At 36.4% G+C, this 20,759-nt stretch overlaps 1 protein-coding gene across 1 annotated transcript in view; it reads left to right on the top strand.

Annotated features, from left to right (window-relative positions):
* Window positions 1-20,759, top strand: part of LOC145674474 (uncharacterized) — a 45,521-nt gene that overhangs the window by 19,302 nt on the left and 5,460 nt on the right. Inside the window, exons 7-10 of the mRNA XM_081744587.1 lie at window positions 5,537-5,680; window positions 8,186-8,399; window positions 11,938-12,054; window positions 17,303-17,536. Coding sequence (XP_081600713.1) covers window positions 5,537-5,680; window positions 8,186-8,399; window positions 11,938-12,054; window positions 17,303-17,536 — 709 coding nt within the window. The remainder of the gene's footprint in view (window positions 1-5,536; window positions 5,681-8,185; window positions 8,400-11,937; window positions 12,055-17,302; window positions 17,537-20,759) is intronic.

The following is a 20,759-nucleotide window of genomic DNA, read 5'->3' as shown; positions in this document are numbered from 1 at the left end:
TATTTAGAACAAAGAATGTCACTCCTCCACCGATATTAATTATATCTACCCACCTCTGTGGCTAAAGACACTCAAAATTATTCGTTAACTACATCTTTTTATAATCTTTTCTAAGTAGCGAATTCCCTACTCAAATAACAACTGCACATCGAATTACCGGTGGGCCTACTTCTAACTAATGTATGTATCCTGTGATTAAACACTTCTAGTCCTTTCTGAAAATACAAATGCTTTTAAGTCTGAACAATATGGTTGCAAAGTTTATAAATTGTATCAAATACAGGAGTTTCCGTATAATACAGAAAAGTTGACAATTCCATAGTAAAGTGCCTGTTCTTCGTTCTATAACAGATAGTTTAGTGAAAAATATTAGAATCATTTAAAACATTACCAATCTCTGACTCGGAAAACTAATTGACGCACGGGAAGTTCAGTCTTACATGGACGTCTTCCATGAAGTTGCTTCTAAACTTTTCCCAAATCGTTAGAGAGATAATAATGCTCTTTTGAACTAAAGCGCTTTCTAGTCCAAAAACGTACGTTTATCGCAAAGAAAGCGTTAAGCCAAAGAATTAAACAATGAGAACATAATTTGACGCCCCAACTGCTCTAGTGGCTAGGACGCGGGCCCTTGTTGCACGTAATCTCGAGTTCGATTCTCGGTGGGAGAGTATTTTAACTCTTACGATGGTTCGGATTCCACCTTAAACTGTAGCTCTACGTACCCTCAATGCTGCAAACGGGTCGAAAACTGCAATGAACAAACAAGCAGAAAATGGTTGTTCAATTTGCACACATTCTCCTCGATCTTCCATGCTATTGATTAAGGTTCCCTGAGTCGAAGCGTGATAAGAGGCACTAATTTGGATATTCCGAAGAAGACATAAGTGCGGGTTTCATAGAAATGAACTTACGTACCCCTGACAAACGATGCTGTGCTTCTGATTTGCTTTACGTATATAAGATCATCAATGGTAAAGTTGATTTTGAGTTGTGATCATTGGTCTATACAGCTACAAAGAAAGAACTGTTTGGATCGAGTAAATGAGCTCAAATTACCACCACGACTAGTTTTCCCTAATTAGTAACGCAAAATCTATTGAATGTTTTATGTACCGCGTGACCTATCAAACAACTCGTCTAGATGAGCAGCTGATGAATATATAATGAACGTTCTGGTCTGACAACGTATATAGGTAAAATCATGGAAAATATATAAATTGAAATACGTATACTGAATGTGTCACATCTAGCCATAACAATGGGTCACATTAGTTGTGATACCAAATGACTTGCTGTTGACTGGATAATATGGATATGTTTTTCTCAACTTTATAGGTCCATTAATATAGGATATTTATAGTGAAATGATCAATTTTCTGGTTTTATTACCTTGATATAGAATATAATTTGTAGTGCATATTATATTCTTAATCTACTAGTCATGCGGAGCACTTTGATATAAAGGGCATATAGGTAAATCAATATTTCTACCGTGAAGGGTCAGGGACGCTTCTGGGCAAGGAATTGAAACCTGTTTTGGAACTTGCGCGACAAACCCTTTCAGGAAATATATAGGTTCTCCCAAAATTCAAAGTTCAACTTTGGAAGCATTCCTGGTTAGTAAATAAATAATACTTGTTCTCGATATCTCAAAAACTTGAATAAATTGTTTTATTCATTCTTTTTACAGATAAATTTTATCACGTGTAGGGTGAATATTGTATAAGCAATTTGCATTGACTTCACGTATGAAAATTATAGTGTGAAATTACTCATTATACCGGTAGTGTTTGAATGAATGTGGGATAAATTATGGGTGGGTTAAGCAATGTCGTCACTTCTGAAAGTAACAAAAGCGCACGGATCCAAAAATTTTATTTACGGTTCCAATCAATATGGCTGTTAAAGAAAGAAGACATATGCTGGTTTATATTGTATACTTATTTTAATACACATACGTTCGTTTACCTAATAATCTATTATTGATTTATTCTTTTAATTTCATCCTATCGAAAATTTAAACAAGAACTTCAGCTTTTCTTTTTCGGTTATAATTATAAAACAGTGCAGAACATAACAATCGTTAAAACCTAGTCAAAACAAATGCTTATTAGAAATATATGTTACAGTTTGACTAATAAATTATTGCCTTCATCAAATACGTTATATATATTACAAAAATATATTACAAAAATTTGTCACAATATTTTGGGAAAAAAAATCCTCACATCAAAATAAGGAAAAAGTGCATATGGACCTGTGGTCGAAAGTGCATAGCTTCGTAATTATAGGGTGCGAAAACGTGAAAAAATGGACTTCAAAGGTCCATAGTTCCACTACTATAGAACCGATCGTACCCGGGTCAAGACATCACTGAGGAACTAATATGTGAACTATCCAAATATTTATCTTACAGAACCTCCGGTACTTGCACAATCATTTTTAGAGAGGCTGTTTGGGAGTATTTGATCACTCTCCACTTACCTCTCTAAAAATTGGTGTGCAAGTACTGGAGGCTTCTTAAACATGAATATTTAAATACTTCACATACGAGCTCCTCAGTGATTGCTTGATCCGGCTACAATAGGTCCCATAATAGTAGAGCTGTGAACTTTTAAAGTCACTTATTTCAAGTTTTCAGCACTCTGTAACTCCGAAACTATCCAATTTTGAGCAGAGGTCCATATGAACTTCTTTTCACATTTTGATGTGAGAAATCTATCCCATTGTAACACATTTTCGTAACACGCTGTATATTGCTCAAACTAACACAAGTTAGTTGCAATTGAAGGCATGAAAATAATAACCAGATAAAGACCAATTTCTCAAAAATGAGATTTCCATATATTCGAAATCTATGTTCAGTGGTCTATCAGTGAGTGTGAAAACAAGAGTTGTATGCTTATCCATTCCCCCACCAGAGGGCTTTTAAACTTACCCGTTTTTTCGTTGACAATGAGAACCAGACAAAGACCGGATGTATCTGGTTTTCGTTCTCAGTTTCTGAATAAATATGTTCTGGCTACCCTGGCTAGCACAAACATTTTGTTCGTAGTTACTTTCAGACAAACACGAGTATTGTAGTCCTCGTTCCACAAGTACTGCGTTGTGATGGAACTAAGTAGCGATAGTTTTGTGGTCGATTCAGATGCCGATCCAGATTTTGTTCCAACTGAATGTGATAATCGTGATGTGATACATATACAGCGAAAAACAAGAAAACGCAAGAGAAATGTGGAAAAGTGGAAGCAGAACATTCGCAAACGTAATCTTAATAGCGGGAAACCATACATATCTAAGAGAGGAAAGCCGATGCCAGGACGTATTTCCAAAGACTGTCCTTGTAAGAGTAAGTGCACTCAACAGTTTTCCAGTTCAGCAAAGGATAAGATACTACAAGACTTTAATAATCTGAATAATAAAGTATTGCAAGATGCATACCTGTCAGCGCTAATACGATTCTGTGAGATACAGCGAAGGCGTCCTGACCTCATATTGAAGAGACGGGGTAATCCATCACAAAAGGACTTTGTAATTCAAGAGAAGAGAAATGTAAACGTAGACGGCAAAGAACACCAAATTTGTAAAAGTGGCTTTTGTAGTTTACATGGCATCAAAAAAAGTAGGGTTGAAAGGCTTGCCTTATACAAAAAGGTCGGTAGCTCGCCTCCGATGGATATGAGAGGGAAATCTGAGGATTCCAGGGTTAACAAAAAGCCAGAGAATGTTGTTCGTCAAGTAATAGACCATATCAAATCTTTTCCTACTAGGAAATCACACTATTCTCGAAGATATTCTCAGAGAGAATATTTACAACCGGATCTTACTGTAAAAAAAAAATGCATGAACTTTACTTGGAGAAACATGAACCAGAGGTTTTCCATAATATTTCACAAGGGATCAAGTGTAAGCCAGAAATTTCGTACGAATATTATAATAATGTTTTTAACACCACATTTAATTTAGCTTTTGGTAACCCTCGCAGTGATGTGTGTCCTACTTGTGACGAATTAAAAGTCAAAATTGATAGTGCAATAGGTGAGGATAAAATGAAATTGCAGTGTGAAAGAGAGGTGCATTTGTTAAAAGCACAAAAATTCTACGATGACTTGAAAGAAAAAAGCAAGCAAGCCGAGGAAGATCCATCAGTCGATGTTTTATGTTTAGACTATGAGCAGAATTTTCCTCTCCCTGTTCTACCTGTTGGAGAAATATTCTACAATAGACAAATATGGATTTATAACCAGTGCATTTATTCCGCCAAGACAGGAACATCAAAAATGTATATGTATGATGAAACAGTTGCAAAAAAGGGAGCAAATGAAACTGTGTCTTTAATCATTACATTGAAAATTTCGTAGACTCTAGTGTAAAAACTCTGTACATTTTTACAGACAACTGTGGGGGACAAAACAAAAACGTAACTCTTGTCCAGTATTTGTCTTTACTTGCTACTACTAAGAAATTTGAAAATATTGTTCATCACTATCCAGAACGAGGACACTCGTTTCTCCCATGTGACAGACAGTTTGCACAGATTGAAAAGCTCAGACGCCAAAAAGAGTATGTATATATACCGGAAGAATGGTATTCGCTTGTTCAGAGAGCATCCAAAAAGTTTCGCGTCATAAAACATGGTCAAGGACTTTCATAATTTCTTGGCACATTGGTTCGTTAGGAACATAAGGAATGCGGACAAGGCGTTCAAAATCTCTACTTACAAGGTTTTCCAGTATAAGGACCAAAACATTTGTGTATCCCGCGGACACTCTCCGGAAATAGAATATGATTGTTTTGTTGGAGTCAAGAAGATTGCAGACATTAGTGAAGTAAACCTGAGCGATGCACCACGAGCTTACTACAACTCCCTTCCAATTAGCGCAAAGAAGTTGCAAGATGTGCGCAAATTGTGTTCCAAATATGTTCCAGACTTTTATAAAGGATGGTATTCTAATCTTCACTGTGTAGAAATTGAAAATAACACGAGTGGTACTGATACAGATATGAACGAGTAGCAGACATTTTCAGTGAGTGTGAAAAACAGACATCTCCATTTGAATTTTTGTATTTCTGTAATAACGTTCTGTAATAATAAAAAATAATGATTTTTTTATTGTTAACTATAAGTATCTTGTACAGTTAAGAGTTACACTTAATTTCAACCACGTTGTAGCAATTATAATGGATATACGTAAGTATTCTTTGGTCTTTACCTTGTTATCACTCTCACTGAGTTAATATTTTTATCTGGTTTTGTTTTCTACGTTTCCTGTAAAATTAGCATTTTGGTCTTTATCTGGTTGTCATTTTCATGCCTTCAATTAGACTGCTCTAGTCAGATTTTATTTTATTCGAGTTAAATGGAATTCTAGAGCTAGAGTAAGCGGAATTTAGATAGCAATATATATAAAACATGTTAAGGGAAAATAATATACCAGTAGTACAATGGAAGTAGGTAATTCTTGATCCACTCATAAGCTCTGCATTCTCTGTTGATTAGTTATTAATAGCTATAATGTTTCTTGTGTTACAGGTAAATGTGAAGGAACAAGGAAGACTTCTACGTCAAAACGAATTTCTAGTCTGGCAGGGAAAAGGAAAGAAGTGCCTTCGACACGTCTTCTTGTTTGAAGAGCTGATCCTATTCAGCAAAGCGAGGAGATTCCCGGACAGAAAGGTATCCATCAGTCGTTATGTATTTATAATACGTGTCAGATGGTAAGTCAGGTGGCCTTGCAGATTCATTCTTCTTGTTCATTGTGTGATTTTGAAGTGTTAAATCGCAAGCAGTAGAAGTCCATGCAGTGTTACTACAAACAGTAGCACTGTTTACGATTTTTTTTTATCTGGTTTGTATTGTAAATGTGTTGCAGGTATCTACAGGTGACCACTACTGTGAGTGTCTGTATTGTACTATCCATTTATTATCTGAATTATAAAAGAAAAATGGGAGCTTAAGAGCCTAACATACTAAAAATAATGAAAAAATTACCATTTTTCTTTTGCTTGTTTTTCATAACTGAAAGGAGATAATGAAATGGAACTTACCACAATCATAGGTAATGTTATTCTACAACACAAAATATGAACCTGAAGAATTTTCAGTGTTGCCATCCATAGAAATTACAGTGTTGCCAGAATAACATTTCCCCCAAAATCTAAGTTAAGGCAGCGGCTAGAGGAACGAACTCAACTGCATTTGATTACGTATCATGTTGTCTTGGAATCCTGTGAACTACTTCTTAAATAGAGATCCTTCGTGGCTAAGCGGTTAGTGTACGCGCCATTGGCGTGGAAGACCTGGGTTCGATTCCTAGCGGGAGCTCGTGTTGTTCGGATTCCACGCTAATGAGTAGGTCCCGTTTCATATAGCCTCGCTGCTGAAAAAGACGTTAAACTCAAAATCAACTCAACTCAACTTCTTAAATAATAGTTGTATTTAGTTTGTAATAAACAAAATAATTGTAACATACAGTTATTAAAATTAAATAATAATGTTATTTAAAAAGTAATTCACAGGATTCCAAAACAACGTGATACGTAATCAAATGCAGTTGAGTTCGTTCCCTTAGTCGTTGCCTTAACTTAGATTTTGGGGGAAATGTTATTCTGGCAACACTGAAAATTCTTCGGGTTCATGTTTTCTCCAGCTTCGTAAATAGGAAAATAAACTTGAAATTCGGTAGAATTGTGGGTTTAAGAGGTGCGAGATTCTTGGGGCGAGGCCCCCAACTGGCCAAATTCAAGAAATATGACTAGCAAATTCATGAAATTCACTCTTGAAGCAAAGGCTGATACATATGAGATGTGAGAGTCTGGGGCGAGGCCACGAGCTGGCCAAAGGCTAGTATATATGTAGAATGAGAGAGGTACTAACTCCAAACCTCAACTTCGATAGCCAATAACTTGGAAACCAATTATCTTCACAACATAATATGTTACATGTCTAATAAGATTGTCGAGATCTACCACCATTTCAACTATGATCAAGTGGAAATCTTTGACTCCCGAGTTATTGGCCATCAAAGTTGAATTGAGTCAGCTTTTTCTAAGAAAGAAAAAATAACTGCTGTTTAGACGTGATAGTTGAAGCTCATCTGATTTTGAACAAATTTTACATGGTAATAGTCTTCGGTGAACATAGTACACATATGAAATACAGGGTGTACCAAAAAGAACTTTACAATTTTGAAAAATCATATTGATTTATTTATTTAGCTTAGACATGGTTTTGGTGTCATTTTGTAGCAAAATACAACAAGGTTTTTACCTTATAAGTAAAGAGGTTCAATATGACTTCCATTGGTGATGCGGTATACATCCCAACTTGAAGTCGATTTGTTGCCAAATCCGCTGCAGCATGTCAGGTGTGACTTGTTCAATTGCGAGGTAGATCCTAGCTCTGAGCTCTGGTAGAGAAGCCAATAAGGGTGGAACGAACATGCCACCCTGGCATGTGTGGAACGCCCAGCTGCCGAGAAAGCACGCCGGGTTGATTCTGTAGAACTGTTCACAAAGCTTTGTCTCACTTGCTGTACAACGTCTTCAGACGTACGGGGACGACCTGAAGATTTGTTGTGTCTCACCAAACATCCAGTTTCAATAAAATACTTATGGCATTGATAAATAGTAGGCCTACTGGGAGAATGTTCACCATACTTTGTACGAAAATTACGTTGCACAGTTCTCGCAGACTTGGATTCTTCAAACCAAAACATAGCTTGGGACCCGTAAAGACAGCCATCTTTGCTGCAACTGCCACTAGCGCTTGCGGTGTCTTGTTTCTGAACTAGTGTACTACGTGAGTCAAAACTTGATGTATTTAGCTACAAAATGACACCAAAACCATGTCTGTAAGGTAGATGAATAAATCAATATGAGTTTGCAAAGTTGTAAAGTCTTTTTTGATACACCCTGTATTATAGTATGTACATTTTAGGTTCCCGAGTTATTGGCTATCAAGGCTGAGATTTGCACATATTTGATGGCCAGTATTTCGGGACCAAAAAGCTGCAAAGCACTATATCAAATAACTAAAAAGTTTACGTTTATTTTCAAACACCCATACACTTTCCAAACAAATTTGTTGTATCTTCTGTACAGCTAGTATTTTTTTTTTTTTTTAAATACCGTTATCGTTCAATTCACTAGTGATACTAGTTAATCTTTTTTCCCATTTCAGAATCTGGATATTTACATTTACAAGCACAGCATGAAGATGACTGATATTGGGTTAACAGCTCAAGTGGGCGACAGCAATACGAAATTTGAGATCTGGTTCCGTAAACGAAAGCCTCATGACACATTCACTCTGCAGTCCATGTCAGAAGAAATCAAGATAGCTTGGACAGAAGAAATATCGAAACTGCTGTGGAAACAGGCGCTAAGAAATCGAGGTGAGCGCAAGTTTGAAATATTACAGTAATTTTTCAAGGAGTTTGGGTTACGAAAACTTGTTTCATATATTTACCTTGTCCGTGTGTCCTTCCGAAAGACAAACAATCTCAGGAACTACTTGGTTTCGCATCAAGTTTGGTCAGAATGTAGAGGGTTAGAAGTTACAGAATCAAGTCTTGGAGGCAATATTCAAGCCAAATGTGGTAGAAATAAGCCATTTCCGGTTTTTACGTTGATCACTATAGAGGAAAAACGATAATAGAAAGCAAGGAGCGATTCCGTCTACTCTATTAAGTGTATAAAAAGTACATTTTATTTTCATTCTTTACTCTTTACTAGGGGAGGCGCGGTGGCTCAGTGGTAGAGCGTTCACTTCCGGTGCTTGGGGTCCCTGGTTCGATCCAGCTCGCGCCGTGTGGATTTTGTTGTGGACAAACACCGTACTCATGGATTTTCTCGGGGTTCTCCCGTTTCCTCCTGCTTTCTTCATTCCACCATTCCATTCATTTCTCATTATCACCGTCTCCTTTAGCCTAACCGGCATAATCGTGGGACGTAAAACTTAAAGATTTCATTTTTTTTACTCTTTACTAAAACCAGAAGTGGCAGAAAGCCACTAAAACTTCTGGTTTCAACATTGATAAGCATAGAAAAAAATAGATAGCGAAAAGCGGCTTTTTGGAACCTATTTAGCGTTCTAAGAATATTTTAAACCGAAAATGACAGAAGTGAACAACTTCCGTTTTACCGTTGGTCGCCATAGAGTAAAATCCGTAATAGATAGAAAGAACTAGTTTTCTGTAATCAATTAAGAGACCTAAGAATAGCCTATATTCCATGTTTATTTTAATCTTTCTACTAAAGACGGAAGTAGTAAAAATTTACTACCACTTCCGATTTCCATATTAATTGAGATATCATCACGACATATTAACCAAACTTCTTCACGTGGTGTACACGTCACGTTTCTGCTTCTTATAGAAAGACTTATAACCTGCTGACTTATAATAAAACCAAACCCATCTTGAGGGCCTGAGCCGCTCCAACGCCATTTATCAGCAAGGGCGCCAATTTCTCTGTAAATGGGGGGGGGGGGTCAGATGCAGAAGGCATATATATGAGAATTTTAAGATGAATTACATTCAAATTATGTCAAATATTGTATATTCATAAATAAGAAAGAGGGCCCATATGAGCTTGGGGGGCTCGGGCTCCCCCGGTACCCCCAGGATCGGCGCCCTTGTTTTTCAGCGACCGGCTGAACTACGTCCAGCCTGGCGACGAGCACGTGGTCAGCGCCCTGCTACTAACCGGTTTATCAGGATCTTTCTAGACTTAGTGACGTCACTCCCGTCTTTCATTCACGTGACTCCCTAGTTTGCCTCACGACGCTAGGCGGACCCCAAAAATTGTGAAGCACCGGCCTGGAATCGAACCCGGGACCACGTGGACATAGTCGAACGGTGTCACCTGCTGACTTATAATAACAGAATTTAGAAAAAAATGAAAAACTACAAAATCTGTTGATAAATATTTTTAATGTATTTAAGGGTAATATGAAGGGGATCATTCAAAATGAAAGACTATTATAACCAGAGCAATAAAGAAAGAAAAGAAAATTTACCGTTACGGACGGAGATCTTCAGGTTACATTTATCAATGTTGAGAAACAGCACATTCTTTAGTGTCTCATAAAACCAAGTAGGATATTTGTTCATTTTCTAATAGAAATTGGAGAAAGATTTTTTTGTTTCCCTTACAAGTAATACAATAAGTAACTGAAAATTTATTTCTAAAATTTTGTTGGATGTCTTGTTCGAAAATAATGAAAACGGGAACAAATAGAAACATTTTTATAGACATACTTGGCAATACTAATATACCGTGTTTGATACCCGGTGGGAGTACATGTCCTTCAGTTTCCCGTTTAGTTATAGATCTACGTCTTTTACAGGCTCTTTACTGAAACGGGATATTAAAATACAAATAAACGATTAATACTTCCCCTTTATTTAAAAGTAAATCGTTAGAAAAGATGATTCTACAACATACCTGTTCCCTTATAAGGAACAAGGAACGTAAAGTACTATGAACGGAACGTTGTTGAACTTCCCATACTCACTGTGCATGTAGCGTAAGATAATTGCTATTGGTAAAGCTGTATGTACAATGTCTGTATACGCGTCCAAGCATAATCTCAGTGTCAATTGCAATAAATTGGAAGAGATTTCCCAGCTTGCACCACGTGGATTCTTTAGTTTCGACGCATAATCAGAAATTTTATTCATTTAGGAAGTGCGTTGTATCAGGTCCAGTCGAAGATTGCCAGCATGATTTCGTTCAAGATAGACTTCCAGTCACATATCTAAATTACAAGCTGTGATCTAAAAGTACGGTGAATGTAGTTGCACAGTGCCATCTATCTACGTTGTATCAATTTCAACTAGTAAGCCCGACAGTCTAAACCTTTGGTACAGTCACTATCTAGTTTGAACGAGTTGTGAGATGTTAGTTGGCTTCCAGAAGCAGAAGAATGAGGACGTGTTAAGTGTGTCTGTCGCGCGCCAACATTAAGTTCTGTTTTAAGCTGCAAAAATTGCCAAAAACGTTGACGAAATGTCCAAATCAGTGTATGGCGATGAAGTGTTGACATTAGGACAATTTACAAGTCGTATGAGCGACTCAAAAGCGGCAGAAATGATTTGTTCAAACAGGCGAGTGACTACTTAAGAGCTTTCAGAAGAACTAACGACCTGTATGGGTCCGCGAAAAGCATTTTAAAAGCCGATTAAATAGGCAAATGGCTTCCTTTTTAACCATGAAAACGCGGCGAACCACACCTTCCTTTTGATCCGCGAATTTTTGGCCGAGAAAATATTTTATTGTCTGTCCACATTTGCTGTGCTCTCCAGATATAGCACCATGCGACTTCTGGCTCTTCCCAAAAATTAAAATCGTGCTTAAAGGAAAACATTTTGACTCCATTCCTCACATTGAGAGGGCCACGACAGAGTAGCTGATCGCCCTTCCTAAAGAAGTCTCCCAGAAATGCTTCCAGTCATGGATTCAACTGTGGGATAAGTGCATTGCTAGCCAAGGACAATATACTTTGAAGGAGATTAAATCAAATTCTGTGTAAGCTTATTATTTTGTTTCTAATAAAATTATTCACCGTAGTTTTTGATCATACCTCGTATTACAAATTTGATAATAAATGGAATAAATTGAACATTGTAAATAACCTTTCGGTGAAATAAAATACGAAATGTTAGTACATAATTTGAATCAATTTAATTTTTCTTCAGTTTTTGTTTTTGTTTGTTTGTTTGTTTAAAGGATAAAAGTTATCGAGTGGCAATTATGTTTCACTAGAAGATCTTGCTCTGAAAGTAGTTACTAACTTGAATTTGCTTCCAAAATATTTCGTTCCTTTAACTTTTTCGAATTTTGTCCGGTTTACCGCTAATTTATTTCAGAAATTCCTGTAAAAAAAAATGTGATTTCCACTAATCTTCTTCTTAATTTGTAACATTTCAGAGATGCGCCTAGCTGAAATGTCTTCAATGGGAATTGGCAACAAGCCCTGTTTAGACATTCGACCCAGTGCTGATCAGATAAACGATAGATCAATTAGCATAGCTCAACTTAATAAAAGTAAGTATAAACAAGTTGTTAATATCCTCAATAGCTGATAGTACCGATTATCCTAATTAAAACGTTCCTGTGAACAAAAAATAATCCTATTTATAATACAAAAACCTCTCAGTTTGTGAGTAATGCTAATATGCAAACTTCAAAGTATGTACGTGTTACGGGTTGCATAAACATCTAGGCAAAATATTTAGATTTTTTTAATCCTTATTACAAAGCAAGACGCCTTAATCTGTCAGTCACGTACATAAACTTAATGGTTCACAGTCAGGCTAATAGATGTCGCTAGCTGTATTTCCTCCTACAAAAGAAATGTCGTTAGCGAGCAGGTAATTTGTACACGAACCGAAGGCTTGGGGATAACAACTAGTATAGATAACATGAAGTACGCGGTGACGATTTGAAACCAATTTAAGGAAGGAACGGAAAGATCATAAGTAATAATAGATGAGGTGATTCAAGTTCAATACTTAAGCGAAATTAACGAGAAAATAAGTAGCAGATTACTGGAGGGAAGTGTGTAGTCCTACTCAATACTAATTCTTCTACCGTGTCGTGAATCTATAAAAGGGATAATTTTGCGCTGTCATTGGGTAGATGGGAAACTGTAATCGTCAATTCGCATGAAAGAACACGCGTTAAATTTTTCGTAATGTTGAGAATTGTACAGCGCTTCCAACGTACTATTATGTTTTAAACTGGTATTACGTCACTTTCAAAATCGTATTTAAAAGAAATTCGTCACATTTGAAAGAAAAAAATATTTTTGTGTATGTCAACAATGTACGGGATCAAATACAGAAAAAGTAAATTTACTCATGTTTACCTTTTGATTAGTAGATATGTTTCATTGTTGGATATTCAGCAGGCAGTTGCTGTTTCTGCTGGAGGTCACTTGGGAAGCTTCTATATTTCTGTACTGTTATACCTTAATGTGCTAACGTAAATTTGTTCCCTTTCGTTGTGTTGCATTATTAAAGAATAAGCTTTAAGGAGTTACGGCGGCCCCACAAAAACGAAGTTGGTGTGGTTTGGAATATCACGGTGCAATTGGAATAAAGTGGTGGCAATAACTGTTATTTTCAAACAAGATGGAGCACCTCCTCACTAGAATTTTCATGTTCGGAAATATCTGAATGAGCGGCTTCGACGAAGATGGGTTGAACGTCCTTGAAATGATAATCTCTTCTACAAGTGGCCGCCGACATGTCGGTCTATGACTTCTTTTTATAGAGTTATATAAAGGATTGTGTCTTTGTATTCCCATTGCCTCAGAACCTGCAAGAAGTGCAAGTTCGTATCAGTGCTGCCATCCAGTCCATTTCATCAGATATGTTGGAGCGTGTGTGGTGTGAATGGGAATATCGTCTTGATGTCTGCATGGACGCTCGTGAAGCCCACATTCAATGTCTATGCGGTATATTATAATATAAAATACCTTTTCCTTTCAAATGTGATCAATTTCATTTAAATACGATCATCTAAAGCGCCGTAATACCACTTTAAAGTATGATCATATTTTTATGGACACACTGTATTTTGTGCTGAAGAGGACAAAAAGAAGCGAGTCGAAAAGATAACGCGAATCTGTACAATATACACTCGGCATCGATTACAACAAGATCTCTTAAGATAGACAGAATAACATCACTGCACTGATATATAAAAAATCCACGCGGAGTAGGCCTACATTTAGCATTTTAGATACGAAACCTTTAAGAAAAGAAAGGTAAAAAAACTTCCGGTAGACCAAGAAGAAGACAGGAGGATTATATAAAAGAACAATTCTGTTTGGATGGGCTTGACATAGAAAAGGATCCCGGCTTTGTTTCTGTCACTAGACCCTCAGGTTTCTTAAACCGCATATAAATTTTTTATAAATATGTTTAAAGTTCTCAACACATTCGAAATTTAAATATGACGTGTAACAGAACTACTACTAAGAGAGCGCATTTACGTTGACTCATAGGAACTTAAATAAGCGATTCGTCACTCAGCAAGGATTGCATCTAGGTATAGTATTACCTAAGATCTGCAGTAATGTTCAGAATTCCATGTTGCTGAAAGAATATATATATCAATCCTTGTAATTATGGAGACGACCTTTAATAGAATGGAAAATTTGGCATCCTGATAATTTGGATAAAAGCCCTGTAAGGCGAATGGATAGCTCGGTCAACTGTTCCATCCTTTTACTGAGAAGCGATTTTGAAACCTAGTTTTACACTAAAATGTGGTGGGTTTGTTTGTTGATGTTGCAGAGTCTGTTTACTGTTATTAGTATTATAGTCCGCGCCACCCGAATTGGTGTGCGGCATCAGCCAATAAGGTCGCAGTGCGCTCTTACTAAATTTTCAGTAAGTGCGCTCTTAAATCGAATCATTCATAATTGTACACAAATACGAACAAAATCAATTATGAATGATTAGATTCCTTCCTGAAGATTTAGTAAGAGCGCACTGCGACCTTATGGCTGATGCCACACGTCAATTCGGATGACGCGGACTATAGTATGCATTATTCAATAATTATTCATCGATTATATATTTGCATGGAAGGTACTTGTAAATTTTTACTTCGCATAGTTTAACCGCCAACGAATGAGTAATTAAATGTTTATATATATTGTGAAGGATCTTGATCAACTGTAGAGAAAACGCTAATATTTGGTGACGCAAAAGTGTCACCTGTACTATTCAGCATAATTATAGAAGGTATAATTAATAGGATAGAAACGTCTTTATATTTGGAGTTGACGTAATGGATTGAGGAAAACTAAAGAACTAAAAATAACCACTGGATCCTTGAGAGAAATGTTTAAAAGAATACAGTCTCTCTATAAGCTGAGAAAAATTGAATCTGTAATCATTTCAAGGAAAAACAGAAAACTACGAGCAAAACAGGAAGTTTTCATAATTTGAATTCATCTCTATCAGGAGAAGAAATTATTAGGAAACTTCAGTAGAGGTGAATATTTTTCTCTTGAGTATACAAACATGGCACCCAGCTAGACGTTTCATAGCTTCTTATTTGTTCTTTAATTTTTCATTTCTCCGTATGGCTTCCTCTCCCTATCTAATGAAGTATCTCAGCGAAAGAGCTTAAAGTATACTTTTTAAATGTGATTATATATTCACTCTTTCCTGGTAATTCATTTTCTGTTATCGTTTCGGTATTCTTTTGTTCCAAGTATTTATAAAAATAATTTTCTTTATACGATATATCTGACTCTTGGACCCATTGGTTTTCACTACCTAGGTATAACTTATTAAAATAAATAAAGAAAAATATATATGTGGGCACACTTTTAAACTTTGAATAAAGTCAGCAGTCAACTCAAAATGGCCACTATTAGCCTCCAGCCACATTTAGATGCGACTCAGGAACAGCTTGGGACCAATGGCGAGCAGGACATATTGTAGTGAAAAAAATAAATTAAATATAACAAATCATATTCCAGTCAAATACATTGGTTGGGACATGTTTTAAGTTGACTATTGTAAATCAGGCAAAACTATTTTATTGTAGTCTTATTTAATAAATTTACTTTGTTAAAAAAATAACCAACTACAAACATTTTAAAAAAAAAGTATCATTTTATTTACAAGTTTATGTAACTGCTGAATACAACTTGAACTTCTGAGCTTTCGACTCTTCCGTGAAGTCTTGGTGACGGAGGATAGAAACAAGACAAAAAAAAAAAAAAAAAAAAATGAAAACATGAAGAAAATAAAAGGAAGGGCTTTATCAGAGGAGAGCAGTACTAGCGACACCTTGTTAAAACCAAAAATCATACCTCGAATGCTTCGGAGTGAAGTGGTTCTCATCATTCGAGAAAGAAACATTATGTCAGATGATTGAAATGCTGTTGAAAATTATAATAATTTCGAGTGTGCATATGGACCTTAAATATATTAATTAGCATTTAGCAGCTACACGAAACCACGTGCCACGATAATTAGCTAAATAATTCCTATCGATATGAGTGACAATTATAAAACCTAAGATTAATCTGAGGCAAATAGATGTCGTGCAGCTATACTGTGTAGGCTAAAGCGGACGGATGGAAATGCATGTAAATGGTAGTTGAAATAAAGGAAGTGGAAGAGATGAGAAACCTGAGAAAATCTATAAGCATGCTTTGTCCACCGCAAGATTGTATAATCTGGGATTGAACCGGAACCCTTTTGCAGCAGCAATGGGGGGACAGCAAAAGCTCCACCCTATTTCTCTGGATTATCTCGTATCTGAAATAACTTAGCAGTGGTCGAAGTGAGACGGTATGCGGTGGTATACCATACCGCCTCTGGTTTTTCAGTGATGAAGGCATACCACCTCTGGTTTTTCAATGATCAAAACATACCGACACTAGAGAGTAGATGATAAATACCTTTACTAAATCCATTTTTATACACAGTAATTGACGAATAGCTTTGGACGTAAAAAGATTTTATTTCTTATATAGAAATAATTTCTAAGTTAACAACACTGACATTTTTTTTATTTTTTAAAAAATAAGTTTTTTTTTTTTAAATCTTTGAAGTTCATCTAATTTATATTTTGATGTCCCATATTGAATTGTTTCTTTCTTATGTATGTATGTATGTATGTATGTATGTGTCTTCTTCCTTATTGCATATAAATGTCGTGTTTTGAGCCTGGGCGAATTTAGGAACTGTCTGCTGTGGCGGCAGATCTTCCGAGGATTTGGAATACCCCTCAGTCGAGTGAGGATCCCGAAGTTTACTTGCAGAAAATGGTTAATATAAAAACCTAGTTTTTGAGCGTTTTCGTGTACAATTGTCTATAATACAACGTAAGGGGATATTTTATATTTTTTTCAGAAAGTTCTTGGCTGGGGATCAAAATCTCTCCATTTCCGCCTCCGTAACCACAGGGAAGCTCTCCAATGATTTTCAGTAATTATGTAAATAGAAACGCGATACCCTCACCGTATTTCAATATTTAACGTCGAGTCGAAATCGTAATAAAAAATACCGCCTCCTCTTCTTTTTAATTCGAACACTGATTGAGACTCATAGAATTAGCTAAAACAATTATGTATGATGTTAATTTCCACTTAATAAATGGCCAGCTAGTTTTAGAACACCTGAAAAGGCGAGAGAAGAATTATACTAGATAAAATCGAAGTAATTATTTATGTATACTATACAGCTTATATTTTGCTGAGAAATAGTTACAATCCTGAAATATTTTGGTGGATTCTAACGTTTGTTCTTGTTTTATGCAGCTGCCCCTCGTTTCCGTAACTCGATCGCAGTGACAGCTGGAGATCATCTTCGCAGTAACAAACGGCCTCATTCCATCATCTCAGTAAGTAGCTCCTCTTCTGGTGGGAGCAGCAGCAGTAGCCAATCGTCGTACGCCAGTGGCGGTTGTGGAACTCTTAATTTGGCCTTTGAACCCATAGAAAGCCCACGGCTCCACCATCGATCAGTCACTCTGCAAAGTCAGTGCTCAATGGGTAAGTATAACAGCTACAAGTAGAAACTTACCAGAAACTTATGTAACCCTAGGATCATGCAAATTAAAAGCATGTACAGTCACATACAAAATTATTGTAGCACATCTATAGCTGTCTGGTTGTGGGAATATAATTTGCTAATGATTTTGTAGGGTACTTTTAATAATGTTACTATGTGTATAATCGGAAAATGTATATTTGGGTAAGTTTCATAGGAAAAGAATTAAATGCGTATTAGAATGAGTAAAACAAAACGTTGCTAAGTGGACAAAAAAAAATATTTTATTTCGTTATAGTGTTCTCATTTACTGCTCTTTTGACATTAAATTTACCACATACATGTCTTTGCCCATTATACACACACAAACATTATAAGAAATACCTGACGAAATCGTTATCAACTTATATTCCTACAACAACATATTTATAGACATGCGACAATAATTTTGGACGTGACTGTACTTCCGATAGGAGACTAATTAAATCCCTCTAGTGATGTTTTTGTAGTCATGTTAAGGATTTAAGTGTCTTAAATAAAGTACTACAGTGTATTTACATAGTTCAAAAGGGTGTACAGTAGACTCTCGACCTTCTGGCTCCCTATGTTTACGTTTTATGTTATTGTTTATTTTAAAATTGTATCCATTCATACTGAACAGTAAACATAATTTAGTTCCTGCAATAAAATTAAACATTATAAAAATTATCACAAAACTTCTTTTTCTGTAGTAAATTTTTAAAAGTCACATTACAGTACCTAACGAATGCTCATTAAGTACTGCCCTCTCTTAAGAGGTCAGAAAATATGAGTAACAGTGGGCTTCGGTGTGAAAAATGTTTCAGTGGTATAAATGGGTTAAAAAATTATATAGAACACCGGGTTTTTTGTTATCCGGCCTGCCTGTCCGCCTCATTAGACCCGATAGTCGGAAGTGTACTGTATACTCTATATAAATATCTTAAAGGTTAATAATTGCATTTTACGAGGGCCGTTCGGAAAGTAACCTCCGATTGGTTAAAAAAGAAACACCAAAGTAAATAAGAAGAATTTATTATATACACCTGAAAACCTCTACTTTGCGCCATCTTTCTCAACATAGTTACCATAAACATTCAAGCATATATTATATTTCTGCACTAGCTTACAAAGAAATTCCATCAGCATAAAATCTCTCGCCTGAGCCAGCCTGTGACCGCATCTCTCAGCTCATCATAATCACCAAAGCACTGAGATCCAATTTGTGGAAATTTATCGGAAAGCTCCGACATTGTGAAGCGTCGATTTTCACGAACTTTCCATCAATTTTCTGAACAAGTTCATCAGTGACCTCTGATGGCCTCCTCTTTTCGTCATGAATGTTTGTTCGTTCACTTTTAAATGAACGAACCCATTAACGAACAACTCTCTCACTCGTCACACTTGGTCCATACATGGCCCAAAGTTCTCGATGAACAGCTGCTGCCGAATATTGTTTGCTGTAAGAAAATGTATAACAGCTCGGACCTCACACTTGGCGGGGTTTTCTGTTGCAGCCCACAATCTGAGGCGCTACAGAAGTGGAACCAGTGACCTGACAACCTTCACTCTACCACGGCTGAATGTAGACTGATCTACCGCGCACGTCTGTGCTTACCTACTACTTGACGCTCAGTGACCAATCGGAGGTTACTTTCCGGACGTGCCTCGTATATAAACGCAAATGCCCAAATTAATTCTAAACTAATATTCGAACTGTTGATTCTTTTTAATCCGTGAACTTCCGAATAGATGTGCCTGTTCCAGTAAAATATTGTATTATTAAAGTAATTTGAATAGTTCTTTGAAGAGTTTCCCCCAATATTTGCATAGTGATTTGAACTAGTGGTGGGCACAAAAACCGGTTTCTCGATTTCAGTTTTTTTTTTTTTTCAAAAACTGTTCGGTTTTCTTCAAAAACGGCTCCGGCTATCTCCAAAACCGGTTTGTTTTTCCAAAACTGGCTCTATTTCTGACCAGAATAATGCTTCGTTTTTGTTCGGATACGGACTCCGTTTCCACAGAAATAGTTTTATGTTCAGTGAAAACCTGACCGGTTTTGGAGAAAACCGAAATGTCGGTTTTTCGGATTTCTGTTTTTCTAGAAACCGGTTTTGCCCATCCCTAATTTGAACATCGTTATGGGAAAGTTAACAGTACTAATATAAATGACTCCTATATGCAGAGGCATTAAATCAGTTTGTAAGCTACTATTATTGAGAACTTAAGCCATCTAAAACAGCGTTTCTAAAACTGTGGTCCGTGGACCATATCTAGTACTCCAGGTCTGCTCTTGTGTCCTCTTGGGCTGACCCTCAATCCAAATAGGTTTGAATTCAGAGTGAATTGCGCATCATACATTGTAATTGAAAGAGCGAGTTGAAGACGATATACATTCCGCGAAATAGACGTGCTAAACTGAGAACTATTTTGTTCATTATAGGTATCTAGAGCCATTGAGAGGAGCCGGAAAAATATTCCTTAATTTTAGGTCCTCTGTATTAAGCCCTGTAGAAACGTACAAGTGTAAAATGGAACATATTCCTGGAATGTGTTCTTTTTTCCACTCAACGTCGGAAAGTTGAAGTTCTTGGAAGCTTTTTTCCAATTCACTCATTTAATTGAGAATCCCAAACTATAGATTATACAAATTCTGATAGTTTATATAGATTTATTATTATAAAATATTCTTCATAGCCTTGAGTTATTAATATATATAAATAATAGAATATACAAGGTTCTTACTGGTCAGATAAGTCAGGGAAAATGGTGGAAGTTAGGGAAGCTCAGGGAAAAAGATGGAAATCAGGGAAATTTTATAAAATATATTTTCTCTAACATTAATTGTACACAGATTTCAGCTTAGCCAACCATTAATACCTATTTACGTAAGGTAAATGGAATGTAGGCATGAACAAGTGATTACTATTTGTCTGTATAGAATAAATGTTCTCATACATAAATATTCACCGTTATTTATTCTTTATATGTCAACGTCATCCGACACCTGTCATAAAAGTCAGGGAATTTCCTGCCAAAGGTCAGGAAAATAGATCTCTTCAGATCAAAAGGAATCCTGTAATGCTTCCGAGTTTTTGAGTGCTTTCTCAACTGGAATCGAACCCAGGACCAAGTGCATCAAAGGTGCACGCGGTAGCGAATAGGCCATCAAAGAAAGCATCTCTATTCTTTTCAAGAAGGGGGAAC

This window comes from Thermobia domestica, chromosome 17, assembly GCF_964235325.1.
Source record: "Thermobia domestica chromosome 17, izTheDome1.hap1.1, whole genome shotgun sequence".
Lineage (NCBI taxonomy): Eukaryota > Metazoa > Arthropoda > Insecta > Zygentoma > Lepismatidae > Thermobia > Thermobia domestica.
This window is presented reverse-complemented; position numbering and strand designations above follow the sequence as displayed.